The 17,368-nt window shown below is 40.0% G+C and overlaps 1 protein-coding gene across 15 annotated transcripts in view; it reads right to left on the reverse strand.

Moving 5' to 3' along the window:
* The window catches only part of RPGR (retinitis pigmentosa GTPase regulator), a 267,450-nt gene that overhangs the window by 47,401 nt on the left and 202,681 nt on the right, over positions 1–17,368 (reverse strand). For 7 of the 15 annotated variants that reach the window (XM_027091332.1, XM_027091331.1, XM_027091334.1 and 4 more), the window contains exons 1-8: positions 14,554–14,708; positions 12,694–12,819; positions 11,943–12,035; positions 10,430–10,492; positions 7,819–7,977; positions 6,717–6,866; positions 3,228–3,386; positions 717–872 (exon numbers count right to left, since the gene is read on the reverse strand). In XM_027091332.1, coding sequence (XP_026947133.1) covers positions 717–872; positions 3,228–3,386; positions 6,717–6,866; positions 7,819–7,977; positions 10,430–10,492; positions 11,943–12,035; positions 12,694–12,819; positions 14,554–14,581 — 934 coding nt within the window. In that variant the 5' untranslated portion in view covers positions 14,582–14,708. Of the gene's footprint in view, positions 1–716; positions 873–3,227; positions 3,387–6,716; positions 6,867–7,818; positions 7,978–10,429; positions 10,493–11,942; positions 12,036–12,693; positions 12,820–14,057; positions 14,172–14,195; positions 14,360–14,553; positions 14,709–17,368 lie in introns of those variants that run through there. The other 8 variants (XM_027091320.1, XM_027091321.1, XM_027091326.1 and 5 more) reach the window with 7 other exon arrangements.

Here is a 17,368-nt window from a genome sequence, read left to right on the forward strand (position 1 = left end):
GGAGCCTGATTCCTCCAGCTCCATATTAATTATCTATAGGTGAGTCAGTCATTTTAGGGAAGTACCTTTATTGAGTCCTACATTGGCAGCACCTAGTTTCTGAGGTTGAGAAGTAGACCCATAGCACCATCTCCCCAGATAAAGGGGAAACTACAGAGCAGAAGAGCTAGAGGACCCAGGTATTCATTTAATTAATAGTCTTTGGGGTACCTTTCTGTCTACCACTGTGGAGAAAGTATGAAGGTGTTACTCCTGAAAACGCCTCCCAGTGGCAGAAGCATCGTAAGAATTTACTCAGCCTGAATGTAGCTGTCAGACTGAAGAGGGAGAATATTTTTAAAAAAGTTCTTTCTTACGAGACTTTTCCCTTTGGTCTGAGCAGAGTTCAGAGCCTTCAAATTGATACAATTTCAAAAAGATTCCAGCTTTTTACTTTTTATACTTCTGCCACAGTATAATGCTATGGTCTTACCTCTGATAGCACTGACACATTTTGAGGCTCTAAACCTTTGGATCATTTACACTGATTTTAAATTAAACTAAGATATGAAAAAGGAGTTTACAACTTTACACGTTGGCATATTAAACAAAGAATTCCATTTTCTCAGTTATTATTTCCTTTGCTTAAGTTAGATACTTTCATTCCATACAGTATTTATTTTGTAATAAAATATACCCAGTTCCATAAGTATATTAACAGAAATTCTGATCTGTACCTGTTATCAAAGCTGTGTGGTTTTCTCCACAGCAAACATAACTTATTTTCTGATCCTTAATATTCTCAATGGCTTTGGGTTCTGAAGTTTCAAAAATAAAAGTGCCAAGACCCAGTTGACCAAACTGTCCCAGCCCAAAGGTGTACACGGCCTTCTCTGAAAGGGGAGGGGCAAACACAAGAAAAGGATTTCAGAGGTACAGGCACTGTCATCATTATATCTAGAAAAACAGTGCTATTCCACCTTTTATAATGAGGGTTAAGGGCCTCTCAAAGAAATACTCATATAAGAATACCTAATACTTACGTATACATTCCTCAGTGATAAAGGAGGAGAAAAATGACAAGGTACACAATTGTAACAATAATGGCACGGGCCTGATTTTATCTTTTACATATAACCATAGAAGGAATTGCTAAAGACACAAAAGTCGGTGAACTACTACCTAAAAAGTCCCTATAATTACCACTCAGTTTGTTAAAAAGCATCAATTGTCATTAAGCTAATTCCTTTCACTGCCCTAACTAAACGAATAGTGTTTCCCACAGGAGAAGTCCTTACTTATTAACAGTAATTTAATGGAATAACCTATTTTAGAAAACAATTTCAGAGGAGAATTAGCATGAGAATGAAAACTTACATCAGACATGCTAGATTTATTCACAGGTAAAGCTCATTTACTAGGAAATGCAATAATAATCAAAGGAGGGGAAAAGCCTTTCCTCTATATTAAATTTTTTTTAATTTTATTGAAGTATAGTTGATTGACAATGTTATTTTCCTCTGTATAGCAAAGTGACTCAGTTATACATATATATATTCTTCTTTATATTCTTTTCCATTATGGTTTGTCACAGGATACTGAATATAGTTCCCTGTGCTATACAGTAGGACCTTGTTGTTTATCCATACTATATTATATTAATATTTTTGAAGTGATTCCAAAGGAACTCCAATAACAGTAAATATTAGCTCACATAGTCTTGAGAAATGGAAAAGCACAAAAATAGGATAAACGAGTGGTGATGAAAGCGTCCTTTAGACACACGACTCTCCCTGGCCCCTGCCTTAGCATATAAAATAACATAACACATGAAGAATAAGTAGCATTTCTGCCTATAGAATAAATTTTCAGATAATTTATAAAGATTAATTTTGAAGTTTAATTCCTAACATAAATCTTTTAGAAATTATATGAAAATTCACTTTATCAGAAGAAGTTTAAAAAAAAACTTAAACCTCAGAATTATTTCCAAATTTAGAGTTGAGGCCTGGAAAAAAATTATTTCTCACTTTGAAAAGATTCCATCTGGAAATTGTAATTCTGGGAAACCACAGTTTTATACACATGACTGGGACTAGAATAGGAAGTCAAGGAAAAGCGATGTAAGAGAGGAAAATCTAAAGATAAAATATTGCTTAATCACCTTGCAACATTTAAGCATTATCATCTGAGAACTGGATATTACTTAAAATTTGTCTAGAACACTTCTAGCTTTGGGTTACTGAAGATTAAGTGGTGACTTCAGAAACTGTTTATTTCTTTTTGACCAAAATATATCATAACCATTCACTATCTAACTGCATTACCTCTATACTACTCATCTAAAATAAATCTAATGCTGAACAAATTTGGGAGCATCAATTTAGTAAGCATATTAACAAGTAGTAAGTCTATTTTAATTATCCTGACTAGAATCCTGAGAAGTCACATGTCATACCAAACACAAAGTTCAGAAGCCAAAAGTGACATTACTATTAAAGTTCTAACTTTTTTTATTATCTGTAATTTAAAATCTTAACACTTTAATGAATTACTATAACAGAACATAAAAATCACAAAGAAATCACCAAGTTAGACATTGTGAATATCAAAAAGAATTATCAATGACAAGTAGAAAACAGTATTAGCAGGGAGCTTCTCCAAAATAAGATATTTCAGAAAAAATAATGTCAATTTTAAATAAATATGGAATACATATATATGAGGAAAACAATTTGTTCTTGAAAATGAGCTAAAAAACCTTATGTGCTGCCATTAAACGTGTTAAGATCATGAAAATGTCAATTATGTTAGCAAAAATAATTCAACAAGATTCATTTTTTTCTACTTAAAAATTTCTTCCACAGTCCAGAAATGCTTATTAACTATAGGAACAAAAGGTGGGGTTCTTAATGGAAAAAGATGCAAAGCCAACTTACATGAAGTATCTAAAACAGGCAAACTCATCGAAGCAGAGACTTGAATGGTGGTTGCCAGGGGCTGGGGTGGGGGAGAGGGGAGCTGCTAATGAATGGGTATAAGGTTTCAGCTCTGCAAAGGTAAAAGTTCTAGAAACCTGCCATACAACATTGTGCCTACAGATAACAATACTGTATTGTAAACTTAAAAATCTGTTAAGAGGATGGATCAGATGTTAAGTGTTCCTACCACAATAAAAATAAATGAATGTAAAAAAAGCTTTTTTCATTAGCTACCAAAGAAAGCAGGGAATGGAGCCGCACACATACCTGTGAGCGCAACTGTGTGCCCTCCACCACAAGCTACTTGGATCACCTTCTGAGGAATTCCAGGCACCAGCTGGGGCACTTTGTGATTGATCAGCAGCTTTTCGGGAAGACCTAACTTCCCATACTCAGGTTCTCCAAAGGTGTACAGTTCTCCCTCCGCTATTGGAGGAAAAGGACAGTGATCGATGATGACATAGACATGAACAAATACCGGTCTTTTTGGTACATGTTCTCACGTTTGATTAAAAAAATGTAGAAAATCTCAACTTAATAAATTTGACCTTTCCTGAGATATTTTTACTGAATGGTAAGGAAATAAAGGTAGATTTTCCCTTCCCCTTGATTATTCTAATCCAAAATCTTCCTGAAGAATTCACGACCAGCACTACTAGTAAAAACTAGAAAATTATTTTACCTGTTTCACAATATATAGAAAAGATGATCTTACTTCTACCTACTTTCAATAAAGCAAAATGACTCGACATTAAACCCCCATAAGGACATGGATTTTGTCTTGCTCACTATGGTATTGCAAGAACTTAGCAGTGTGTCTAGTACATTAAACATTTAATGAATACTTGGTGAATAAATAATTGCTTTTAATGAAACTTATTGTAGAAAACCCATTTATGTGTGAAGTAAATATGGTGACTCTAAACATAGCAGATTTTACTCAGTTAGATGGCACTTTTTCCAGAAAGATTCTCTTATTAAGGAACTCATGACATTTAATCACTGCCTTGTCCACACCAATACTATTTATTTTCTTCTGTTATCACACGTCCCACGCTATACTATGAGCTTCTTGAAAGCAGGAACTTTTTTTATTCATTTCTATGAACTGAACTGAGTTCTATAAAACAGGAATTTAAAAACTGTTGTAAATACATAATCTAATCCAAAGATTATGACACAGAACGCATCACCACTGATATGAGGAAAGAGGTAACACAGCACCTCTTGTATTATTTGCATGTCTCCGAGAGAAGCATGACTGACTGACTGTTGACCAACCCCTGGGAATGTGGCCCTTGGGAGTGTTCTTTATGTTGGTGATTGATGTTTTTGTTATGTACACCTGGAGAAATGAATTATGCCAGCTTAGCAAGAAGCTAAGAGAGGCTTGCTTTGCACAAACTTCAACACTGATGATGTGCACCTGGTTTCACTGTTGAGGGACCCGAGTTGCAGTTGCCATGACTAGTTGCTAGCAGGATGTGCCTACATGACACCAGCCACCCACACAAAAGCCTCAGACCCTGAGAATAGAGTAGGCTTCCCTGAGCAGAGACATTACACACACATCCCTGTAGTCTGTAGTTCACTGCCAAAGAGAAAACATGTCCTGTGCGGCCTTGGAATAGGAAGGACCAGGAAGCGCATACTGGACCTCTCTGGAGGATACAGATCTTTCCTGCTGCTTTTGCTCGGTATCCTTTGCTGTAATAAATCTAAGCCACGAGTACAACCAGCTACTGAAGCTTGAGAGCCCTTCTAGCAAATCAGAACTTAGGGAAGTTGTATGACATCTAACGCACATGGTATGTGCCACTTAAAACTTGGTCAAATACTGCAAACACAGCTATACTCATTTTTTAGATTGATCTGTACAAAAAATGAAGCTTTCTGAACCACAGTTTTCTCTGAAGTATTCGGCAAACACTGGCACAGAAGTGCTCAGTAAGTCAGCACGCTCCCCCTTTTCCCATGCTTCTTGCCTCTCATATGAAAGGAGTTACTAAGTCCAGATAAGTCTCTTTCTACTACTGTCTATAAATTCCTGCTGCTCCTCACACCTTAAATGGGTGAATTGTATGGTAGGTGACCTATACATCAATAAAGCTGTTTTTTAAAAAAGGCATAAAAACAGAAAACAAAACAAAAAAGTTCAATGTAATGCCTATTGGTTAAAACGAATAATTCCACTTGTTTCCCTACTGGCTAAAGCAGTAGTAAATAAAAATTGTTTCTGGGAGTTTTATTAAGGCCCAAATATAAGACAATGCTTTTGATTATTTGTTCTTGCACGGGTATTTTTTCCCCTGTTTTCTGTTTCATAAACAAAGTGAGTACAGACTATACCAACCCCAGGAGTTGCAAATAAGTTGGTATGTGGTATTGCCCCAAGGAACACAGTCAATTTATCATTCATTCACTCACCTCCTCATTCAACAATATTTATTGATTGAATAAATATTGTTTCTTCAAGACACAAACTGACCCAGTAGTGAACAAACCCAGCCAAGTCAGAGTTTGCCTTTTCTTGGTACCAAGTTGCTACCAATTCATTGGTAAACCTGGGGGGCATTGGGATAGGTCAATAAGCACTTTCTAAACCTGAATCTGAGGTGCACAGAATAGGAAGTAAATGTATAAAACAAATATTTAGAGAGATATCTAAGAGGGTCCATGGAACTATTTCTGCTGGGTGTTTTTACTGTTAGGAAAACCATAAATAAGATGGAAAACCATGATCATACTTCTGGTATTACTACCAGTGTAGATGTAGGCTATAATAGTTAGAGTTCAACATTTAAAATATTTTAACTAAGATAGAGAAGGTTGCCAGTGAGCCCAGGAAAAGGAGAAACGGGGGATCCTGAGAAAAGTCCCAACAAAGGAAAGCATATCCCATACTGAACTCCCTTCCTTTTTCATCTAATCTTCATCCCTATTCCTACAATGAAAATCTATGACTCGTGTACTGAAACAATAAGAACGAATTATCAGGACAAGAATAGAGTAGGTCAAAGTACAGAGCCAAGTGGATCCAGAGAAAAGAGGCTCACAGGTCTTGTTTTTAATGCCAAAGAGTCTAAGAAGTTTGAGAGCCAAAATTTAGAAGGGTTTCTTATGCATAAATTTTGTTTTCCTAATAGATCTAACATTCATTAAAAAAAGTTAAGGGACTTCCCTGGTTGCACAGTGGTTAAGAATTCGCCTGCCAGTGCAGGGGACACGGGTTCGAGCCCTGGTCTGGGAAGATCCCACATGCCGCCGAGCAACTAAGCCCGTGCACCACAACTAATGAGCCTGCGCTCTTGAGCCCATGAGCCACAACTACTGAGCGCACGTGCCGCAGCTACCAAAGCCCGCGTCCCTAGAGCCCGTGCTCCGCAACAAGAGAAGCCACTGCAATGAGAAGCCTGCACACCACATCAAAGAGTAGCCCCTGCTCACCACAACTAAAGAAAGCCCGTGTGCATCAAAGAAGACCCAACACAGACAAAAATAAAAAATTAATTAAAGAAATAAATAAAATAGTACCATCGATATTAAAAAAAGTTAACACGTCAGATAGTTTGAAATTATAAATACTCATTACTGAAATGAAGAAATACTGTGACCTAAAACAGACCAAAATTATTTCATTACATGGAGTACCATGACAATATTTCTATAGAAATGTAGAATGTTATGACATTTTATTATTTAGTAATAACTTAGAAATGGGAGATAACATGAGAAATCCAAACTGTTCTGTCTTACTTGTTACAAAAGCTGAGTGGTAATATCCACAAGAGATCCAGGAGATAGGTTTTCCAATGGTCACTTGATGAGGGACACATATACTAGTTATATTTTGTAAACCAATTTGCCCCTCAGAATTGTCACCCCACATGAAAAGCTCTCCATCCTCTATAAAGAAAACACAAAGAGGAAAAAAGGTTTTAAGAGGTAGCAGGGATGGCAAGTTATTATACTTCCAACAGAGCATTTATTTTTTAATTTAGAAAAATTATGTATCTTGAAAGAAAAGTACTACTAAGATATTTATACCAGGTAGCTACTTATTACAATTTCTTTAAAAAAAATTTTTTTGGGGCTGCGTTTGGTCTTCGTTGCCGTGCGCAGGCTTTCTCTAACACTGCACGTTACACAGCTCTCCGGACTGGAATGAAGCAGCACACCAGCAGCTTCTTCAGTGAGACACGTTTATCTCGGCTCCAAATTTTAAAGAAATTTCTCATATGGGCTTTTGATAGGGAGGGCAGAGAGATGCAATGACCATTACAAACTTTTTTTTTTTTTTTTTTTTTTTGCGGTATGCAGGCCTCTCACTGTTGTGGCCTCTCCCGTTGCAGAGCACAGGCTCCGGACGCGCAGGCTCAGTGGCCATGGCTCACGGGCCCAGCCGCTCCGCGGCACGTGGGATCTTCCCGGACCGGGGCACAAACCCGTGTCCCCTGCATCGGCAGGCGGACTCTCAACCACTGCGCCACCAGGGAAGCCCTACAAACTGTATTTTAATAACATATATCCAACAGATTTCTAGGATGTTTCTGACAGCAACTTCATTAAAGCTGAAATATAACTTTCAGAACACACAATGAAGATAATGTTTAAGAATATCTAAAGGAACAGATGGATAGCACAGCTTCGAATTTATTTAACAATTACCTTCTAAACGTCTGTAAGCATAAAGTTGTACTATATGTCATGATTTTAAGTTCTATTTTAAACGTCTTCTGAAAACACATGGTCAATGAAAGAAAACTAAACAGTATTGCTGTCTTCAGTTTACTGACTTGGTATATTCTGGTCTAAAAAAAAGGGATGTGCCCCAGTTTGAAGTGGAAAAAAGTCTTACCAGTCAGCGCAGCTGAAGTGTTAGACCCAGCAGAGAGTTGTTTAATCTTATGCTGGGATGTAAAAAAACTAATTAGATGAAAAGTGTTTCTCTCTTCAGTATCACCAAGTCCCAGCTGTCCTTCAGTATTTCCTCCAGCGGCGTATACTTTGCCTCCTTCTGCACACAGAAAAGAAAACATCAGTATACCATAGTCACCATCTTTACGAGGCAGACCAGTGTATATCAGACAGTTCCTCTACTACCAGTGAAGAAAGCTGAAAGCTGGCATTATCCTACAATTTGGTGAACAACTTCATTTAGGCGTCAAAAATACAGCAAAACAAGCAAGGCTCCACATTTTTGTGAGATTTTATAAATCATTCTAGAGTTTAAGTAGCAATTGAAATGCACAGAATGTATGGAATGCATTTTCTTGCTAATGCAGAACTATTAACTCAGAGTGAAAAAGAGGAAAGTAATTTCCAAATTAGATTATAATCCAAATCAAACTATTTTAAAAGAGATGTGGTTCATTAATTTTACCTTCCATACCCATTAAAGCTAAGACATAATAGATAATAAGTAAAATGAGGCGAATACAAGAAGAATATAATTAGAAACGTGAAAATTCTATGTTGTGTAATTATTTTAATTTTCTAGCTAAATAGAAAGCCAGTATAGCATTGTGTTTAGGAGAGAGGACACCAGAATCAGACTTCCTGGGTGCAAATTCTGGCTTGCCACTTATCAGTTGTGTAACATTGGGCAAGCTATCCTTAACCTCTCAGTGTCTCATTTTCCTCATCTGTAAAATGGGATAATAATAGTGCCTACTCCATAGAGGTGTTATGAAGATTAAATGAGTTAACATTTATAAAATTCTTAGAATGGCACTTGGCACACGGTAAGAACTATATAAATGTTAACAATTTTCTTAATCACATTAAGAAATATATCATTCCTAGATAATAAACATTGCCAGTAAGCTCTAAAGTAATGACACATAAAGATATACTTATTGGGACTTCCCTGGTGGTGCAGTGGTTAAGAATCTGCCTGCCAATTCAGGGGACAGGGGTTCGAGCCCTGGTCCAGGAAGATCCCACATGCTGTGGAGCAACTAAGCCTGTGTGTCACAACACTGAGCCCACGAGCCACAACTGCTGAGCCCGAGAGCCACAATTACTGAGGCTGCGTGCCACAACTACTGAAGCCCACATGCCTAGAGCCCATGCTCCGCAACAAGAGAAGCCACCGCAATGAGAAGCCCGCGCACCGCAACAAAGAGTAGCCCCCGCTTGCCGCAACTAGAGAAAGCCCACGCGCATCAACAAAGACCCAACCAGCCAAAAATAAATAAATAAATTTATTTTAAAAAAGATATACTTATTAAAATTAGTTATATCTGTCATAAAAATGCACATGGAATTAAAGCCTCACTAAATTACAGGGGAAACTTAGGACAAAATCATTCTGAATCAGTAAAAATTTAAAACTAGATATTATTTTAGAAAAAATGAAACCTAATTGAGGAAATAAGACTAGGTTTCAAATGGAAGATACTACAAGGCCACATAGAATTGAACCACACAATTTAACACATATGGAACAAACCAGAGTTGGTGGTATGCTGAAGCAGTTCAGAGAATGACATAAGGAAAAAGTTGAATAGTCACAAAAAGCTCCATGGATGAAGTAAGACTTATACTGGATCTTAAGAGACAAGAATCTGAGTCCATGGATGAAGTAAGACTTATACTGGATCTTAAGAGACAAGAATCTAAGTAAGAGAAAGAGAAAAGACATTTCAGCAAAGGAAAAGTATGAGTGAGGGCAGAGAGGTGAGGCAGGGGCCGAAGCAGTGAGAACAGCCTGAAGACAGAAGAAGCTGTGTTTGTGGGAAAGGAAGTAGGAAAGACTGCTCGGTGGTCAGGGCCTGGATGTCTAATTGTTCCAGCAGGATTGCTGAAGACTACCTTTTCTCCACTGAACTGCCTTGGCACCTTTGTCAAATATTACTTGGGCATAAACATGTGGGTCTATTTCTGGATTCTGTTCTGTTCCATTCATCTCTGTCTGTCTTCACTGCTAGCACACTGTCTTGATCACTGTAGTTTTACAGTAGGTCTTGAAATCAGGTAGTGTTAGCCTTCCAATTTTGATCTTTTCAAAATTCTTTTGGCTATTCTAGGTCCTTTGCTTTTCCATATAAACTTTAGAACCACTTTGTGAATTTCTACACACACACACACACACACCCTGTTTGGATTTTGATTGGAATTGTGCTAACTCATATCAATAGTCTTTTGGGGAGGGCTTCCACTCACCCTCAGAAAAGAAGAGGGAAGAGCAAGATCAGGAGCAAGCGGCCCCTGAGGTGTGCACACAGGTAAGGAGATGCTGTCCCTTGACATAATCCAAGAAAAGAAGCTTTTTCTTCAGTCACTTAACATTTATCTGCATATTTTCATAGGCAAACAAGTGTACTAACCATTTACATTTTTTAAAAATCCTAATCTTACTGTTCCCAAGTTACCATTTCTATTAATTTTCCAAAGTCACAAATGTTACAGGAGTGAGACCTCAGTCCTCAAATTGGGCAGGAAGTCATACAGATTGAATACTATACCTGTTGAAACTAGGGTGTGGTTCCTTCCACAGGCAGCAAATTTCATTTTTTCCAGTTTTAAAGCTAAAAATATAAAAATATGACACGATATTTTATGATTATGGAAATGACAAATAATCCAGGTCAAATGATAACCAAGTGGTAGCACAGATTTAAACCCAGGCTTGTCTGACTCCAAAGTCAATGTTCATAACTAATAAAGCAAAAGTTTTTGCAAGGACTTGTGCATCATAGTAACCAATGGTGCTTTGAAAAAAAATACAAATAGCTCAGCCCCACCCCTGGAGAATCTGAGTCAGTAGGCTTGAGGTAAAGCCTAGGCATCTATATATTATTTAAAACTCCACAAGTAATTAACATGTGCTGAGATCCACTGCATTGTTTTGCTGCCTCTTCACCAACCTGATCTATTCCCTAATCTGCCATCACCATCATCAAGCTTACTTTCTACCTGCCCCACAAAACACTAAGTCCAATATTCATAGGCATACACCTATGTTAAAGTTCTTCATTCATTCATTTACATATTAAAAACTTTTACAGAACATCTCCTAAGCTCTTAGCATAGGGGCTACAAAGATCACTAAGACAGAGTCCCTGGTCTCAAGGATCTCATAGTCTAGACAATCCTGTTAGCTTGATTAGATATTTGAGAGTAAGGATCATAGGCACTGTAAATAAACCCAAGGGTTTAGTAGACTGTGCTCAGTAAATACTTTTTGACCGAGTGGAATACTTCAACAGTTCCACAGCAATATCTATAAATAGCATGCATATGATAAATTACACTGAAATTTTGAGCTGAAATTAAAAATTTGGCTACAAAGATAAAGAATCCTGCTCTTGTCATATCCCAAGGAATCTCCATCACCATTCAAGTATAGCTGATGTTCATAGGTTATAACCAAACAGAAGCTTTTGCACATAATGGAGAGAAAGCTTTGTAAAGATGTAATATGTCTCATATTTTCTGGGACAATCCTGATTTGAAATATTTTGTCCTGTTGTTCTTGTAAGAACACTAGTACTAATCAACTCCTAGTTCTAATATTTTCTTCAGCACAGCTGCTAACTATACACAGCAGGGTAAAGTGTGTTTTATAAAACCAACAGAACCATAATATCCACAACTCAAACAAATGAGACAGAGCTCGAAATCCTAACATATCATATTGTTTGTTCTCTGTATATACAGTAACAGTAATACTTAAGTTGGTTTACAAACAGGCCAAAAAAAAAAAAAGGATGTTCAAGTGCAATACTGTAGAATCATTACTTCCTTTGTGGTCTCTGGGTTTAAAATCAATATGATTTTTAGACCCTAACATATAAAACTAGTTCTGAATATCACATGAAAAATAAAGTTAAATGCCAATAATATTCAAGTAAATCTCAGAAAATAAAGAACTAAAGACTTTATTATTTATAATATATTAAAGAATTACACAATCAATATAAAAGTACTTTATACACTTTAAGTATTTAAAGTGATAAAGAAGAAAAGACCCCAAACCTTTGACACACGTTGGCTTGTTAACAGTCGATTTTGATCCTAATCCTAACTGACCCCAGTTGTTACTGCCAAACATGAAAAGCTTATTATTTCCTGGTGGGAAGGAAAAAGAAATAATAAATCGAAGCGGTTGCAACATAATGTGAGAAGAAGTCATCACAAAGCAATAAAAATGCTGTACTTAAACACTGTCATTGCTTTTCTGTGTTGAAACAGGCTCCCTTGCCCATCTACCTATAGCCATATTCTGTTAGGTGTAAAGAGTTTCTAAGGGCTTCCCTGGTGGCCCAGTGGTTGGGAGTCCGCCTGCAAATGCAGGGGACACGGGTTCGTGCCCTGGTCTGGGAAGATCCCACATGCCGCGGAGCGGCTGGGCCCGTGAGCCATGGCCGCTGAGCCTGCGCGTCCGGAGCCTGTGCTCCGCAACGGGAGAGGCCACAACAGTGAGAGGCCCACATACCACACACACACAAAAAAAGTTTCTAAGATTATACAGTAATAGTTTTTTGATTATATTGATAAATTCAAATAGATTTATTCTAAGAAAGTAATATGTATAGAAAAATCACACTTAAATATACTAAGGGAACTTAGAAGTCACTCTTGATAAATCAATTTGTCAAGAATTATCTGGCAAAGTAAAAAAACCCTCCACTTTCTGTATATCTTCAACATGTTTCAAACACAGCACATTTATAATACTTAGGATTCTCTAAGTATTACTATCTTCATTTAAGATTTTAACACTAACCTGTAATAATAGCAGTATGTTCATCTCCACATGAAAGATATATAGGTATATCATTTTTAAACCAGAATTTGCTGGGATTATTTTCAGCAAATCTAGTTTTCCCAAACGTAAACACAGCACCCGAATCTGCAAATATATGAGAGTTTGGATTTCACAACTTTTATTATGTTGCCTGTTAACTAAAATATTTTTCCAGTAATTTATCTATACAGATCTCTTGTCTCCCAACAGCTTGGCTTCTGCTCCAGCACTGTCTATGCCCTCCTTCTTTCATCTTAACTCAGTTTTATTCCTCAGACTTCATTCTAGTTTTATTTATGAAATCTAATAAATTAATTATGTATTATTCATTTACTGGTGTAAAGTAAGAAATATACTGTCACAATGACTAAGAGTCCTGCTGTCACGAGGTGGACCATCTACTCCCTGGAATGAGCTGATACACTCAATGCCCCCCTCACGCTGGTAAACACCTCATGGTCTAGCCCTTGACTGAGGGCTTTTCTCCACACACAGAAACAGGACAGTATTGAGTTTCATCATTAACATCGTGAGGACGCAGGATGTTGAGATTTTTACATTCTTAAATTAAGTCATTAAATGCTACCTGATGGGAGGAGTACCATTTTGGAGAGAGATCAAAAACTCCTACCAGATCCCAGTACACACACACACACACACACACACACACACACACACCCCTCCAAATAGGAGGCCAGACCCAGCTTTTGAGGAAATCTCAAGGAGGATGATCACACATAAAGAAACTAAACGGGTACCAGAAAGAAAAACATAGCAAACACAATTATTAATAATAAATATTAATGCTCAAGAGACTAGCCACTGTGGAAAATCTTCTGAGAACAACTGTGAGGTGTGTCAGTTCAAACTGATAATTGACATTTAGGAGGCCAGGTTCTCGAACAGGCTCTGAGTTTTTATAGAATGAATAATTTTAACTGTTTTGTCCTGCTCTGGATTCCCAGGAAGCCTTCCCCGTTACCTTCACCCCAAGCCAGGGTTTGGCGGCTCTGCTCTGGCCCCCTGGCAACTACTGTCAAACGATCCTGTCATTTTGTTTAGTTTCTTGAATCTCTCACTAAGCTGTGAATTTGAGGCAGGAATTTAACCATGTTTGAGCCCAAGAGCATGGCAGAAACGCAATACATATTTCAGTGAATACATGATTCTGCTCTAATCCAGTGTTTTTTCAAACTGTTGGTCGTGACCCATTGGTAGGTCAGAAAATCAACTTAGTGGGTCACAGTGACCATTTTTAAGAGAATGTATTATAGAAAAGATCTGAGCGCATCTACAGCAAGTACTGTTTCGTGAAACTTCTATTTCTGTTACACAATACGTACGCGGTACCGGGTCTCAATGCCAAAGGTTATTTCTGGAGCTCAGAGGAAAAGTCTTAAAAAACCACTCGCTAACGGCTCCCTCCTTTCTCCAAGTCGTTTTCCCCATCCTCTTTTACCCCACTCCCCCTGGTCACTCACTCTTTACTGCGTTCAATACACAACCGGGTTCTGAGGACCTCGAAGGAAGTACTCTGGGAAGCTCATAGGGAGGTAAAAACTTCCCCCGCCTTCGAGAAACTCATCGCAAACTTATTTTAAAAGAATTAGAAGAACGAAAGACCAGCACCCCCTTCCCCGTAGTCCGCTCTTCCGTCCCTCCCCTTCTTTCCTCTCCCCTCAGTCGCCCACGGGGGCGCGTCCAGAGCTCCGACCAAAGTCAGGCCGCCGCGGCCCGGGCCTGTCCCCCGACGAGGCCGGCCCGGAGGCGGGGCCTGGCCGCCCGCCCGCCCGCCGGCCTTCCCTCCCGGCCGCCGCCACCGCCGCGGGTGTCACTCACCGGGCACCACCTCCTCGGGTTCCCTCATGCCGAAAGACGCTAAGGGGAGCCTGCGCCTGGGCCGGGAAGGGGTTGGGGGAGACTCGGTGGGGCCTAAGGCAGCGCCTCAGCCCCGAAGCCGACCCTGGAATCCCCCTGGAACCCCAAAGCGACCCTCTGAGCATCGGCGACTCCCGCGTTCCCGGAAGTCAACAGACAGCCGCTAGGGGCAACGGAGGCGGAGCGTTCCACAGCGAGGCGGAGCGGGCGCCTGCGGGAGGGGAGGGGGGGAGGGGGGCGGGCGGCCGGCGCAGCGCAGGCGCAGACGCAGGCGCAGACGCAGACGCAGACGCAGACGCAGACGCAGACGCAGGGGGCGGTTGCGGTAGAGGCCGCGCGCCCTCTGGTGGGCCGGAGAGGAGGGGCAGTCACGCCTCGCGGTAATGTCCCCGAAGTGTACGCGTTTACGTTGGTGGAGACCCAGGCCCCCCAGGTCCCGCGTCCGGATAGTGACGAACGTGACAAATATCACATCCCCTCTCACTCAAGCTACGTGACACAGGCAAACGTCAACACACAGCTGTGTTAATACTACTAACAGTGACCGTGTATAACTAAATGAGATAGGCACTCTGCTAAACATCCTAAGTCCTATTTGTATCCCCATCACCCAACCCCAAACCTGGCATATACTAGATGCCCATTAAATACGTATTAGATGAATGAGTCCTGCTACAGCCCTGCAAGGTGGTTAATGTTACTCCCGTTTATGGATGTGAAGATTATACAGTGGGAGAACCGGGGTCCAGTTTAGCAGTCCTGCTGGTAATCTGAACACCCCTCAGACCCCCGCCCCTCCTTCCACAGAAAGAGGAGGCTGAGGTGTGCAATCTGCTACAGACAGAACTTGCACGAAGAGATTCACCAACACCAGAACATCACTGTTCTAGAATTCGGCCAGAGATGTCACATTTTTCTAGTTTCTTATGTGAAGGAAAAATATTGCCTGCCATATTAACAAACAAAGGATGGTCATTAAGCCATCAGGCACTACCAGCCCCCGAAGTCACCGATAGTTGGGTCCTGAGGGAACTCATAATGGAGACAAAGGGGACGCCAGCTGCCAAGCTCTCAGCCACTGCAGCCACCCCCAAAGGTGCACCCTGAGGGGACTCAGGATGGGAAAGAAAAGGCCCCTAAATAGCTGGCCCTAGGTAGCTAAAGTGCAAATCAAAGGAATGATTTCAATGAGCCCAGATTCTTGCATCTTCCCATACACAGAAAAGAGCTAAATTCAGTAACTTGAGATGTCTACTTAATCTTTTGATTTTCATTGCAAAACTCCTATATATCGTGGCTCCTCCTCCCGTATCTCTTCAGAGCCGACCCTCAGAGCTACCTGAGAGGTTGTCTTCTGGGTTTAAGTCCTCAGTTTTGTCCGCCAAATAAAACAGAATTCTCAAGTTTTAGGTTGTGCTTTATCTTTTTATTTTTTTTCAGTTGACACTTAGCTTCCCGTGCATCAATACTTGGCCGTCGTAAAACAAAGAGGCAAAATGCCATCTTCCAGGATGAGTAGATATATGTACAGGTGGTGGTTGTGGGCATGGGCTCTAAAATCAGACAAAGCTGGATTCAAGGATCCCTGAATTCCTGTGTGTACTGGAGTGTGTACTGACTTCCTCAGGGAATTTGCATTCAAATTAGGAGGGGAGATTAAACTATCCAATAATATACAAATAATCGTTTACTTACAAAGCAAGTGAGGGTTACTAAGAAAGTGTTTTAACAAGGAGCACAGACCTGATGTGAGAGGTTAAGAAAAGCTTATCTGAAGAAAGGACATTAAATCTAAGAACTGAGGAGACAGAAGCTAGAAGATGTGAGCTCTGAGCAAAGAGTAAATCACCTGCAAAGGCACATAAGGAGCTTGGCTCTTTCCAGGTGCTCAAAGAGGTGACACTGGCTCATGGCAAAGTGGCAGGATCTTGGGCCTGTTACAAATCTGAGATTTTATCCTGAGGACAATGGGAAGCCACTGAGGGTTTTTAAGCAGTGGATTGATGGGAACAGTTATGTGTATTCCTGCAATCATTCTGCGTGACTGCTTTGTGGAAAAGAGTTTGGAGCAGGGAGGAGGGTTCAGAGTCTATTGCAGAAATTCAGACAAGCGTCACGCTGGCTTTACATACAGTGCATTGGCGCCCGAGAGGAGCAGACAGATTTGAAAATATTTTGGGAGGGAGAATCAACAGGAAATGGTGTCTGACTATTGACTCCAATGCAGGGCAGGAGCTCCTGGAGCAACAGCAAAAGAAGGGGCCCCAAATTATTTTGGAGAGGATTTGATATTCTTTTTAAAAGCATCATAATAGTCACTGTGGGAAAATCAGAATTTAAAAGACTTACTTTAGTTATGATATGCTTTAGTTTGGTTTTTTATTTCAAAATATAGTTAAGCACATTTTCCTGCTGAGCACTCCCAGAGGGATTAATGCAACCCTAGTCCCAGGTTCCCAAATAAGCAAATAGGTGGACGGTGACCCTGTCTACTGAGACGGGGAACGCAGAGGAAGAAGCAGGAAGGGTTGACGTTAAGTAAGTAGAGGGGAGAGAACCTGACAGTCCAGCCTTGTCCACACTAAGACATCAAAGTGGAGGCACAGAACTGAGCGGGCAATTGGTGAGCAGAAACTCCAGGTGGAGGGATCCATTTGGAGGATGCCTGGGTGTACATAGTGATAGCAGCTTTGGTAAAGACTGCTAGGTGAAAGACGGCAAGGTGACTATAGGATGAGAAGAAAAGAGAGGCTAGGATGAGTTGTGATGAAGACTA

Source organism: Aethalodelphis obliquidens, unplaced genomic scaffold (assembly GCF_003676395.1).
Source record: "Aethalodelphis obliquidens isolate GAN/ISIS:26980383/991018 unplaced genomic scaffold, ASM367639v1 scaffold71, whole genome shotgun sequence".
NCBI lineage: Eukaryota > Metazoa > Chordata > Mammalia > Artiodactyla > Delphinidae > Aethalodelphis > Aethalodelphis obliquidens.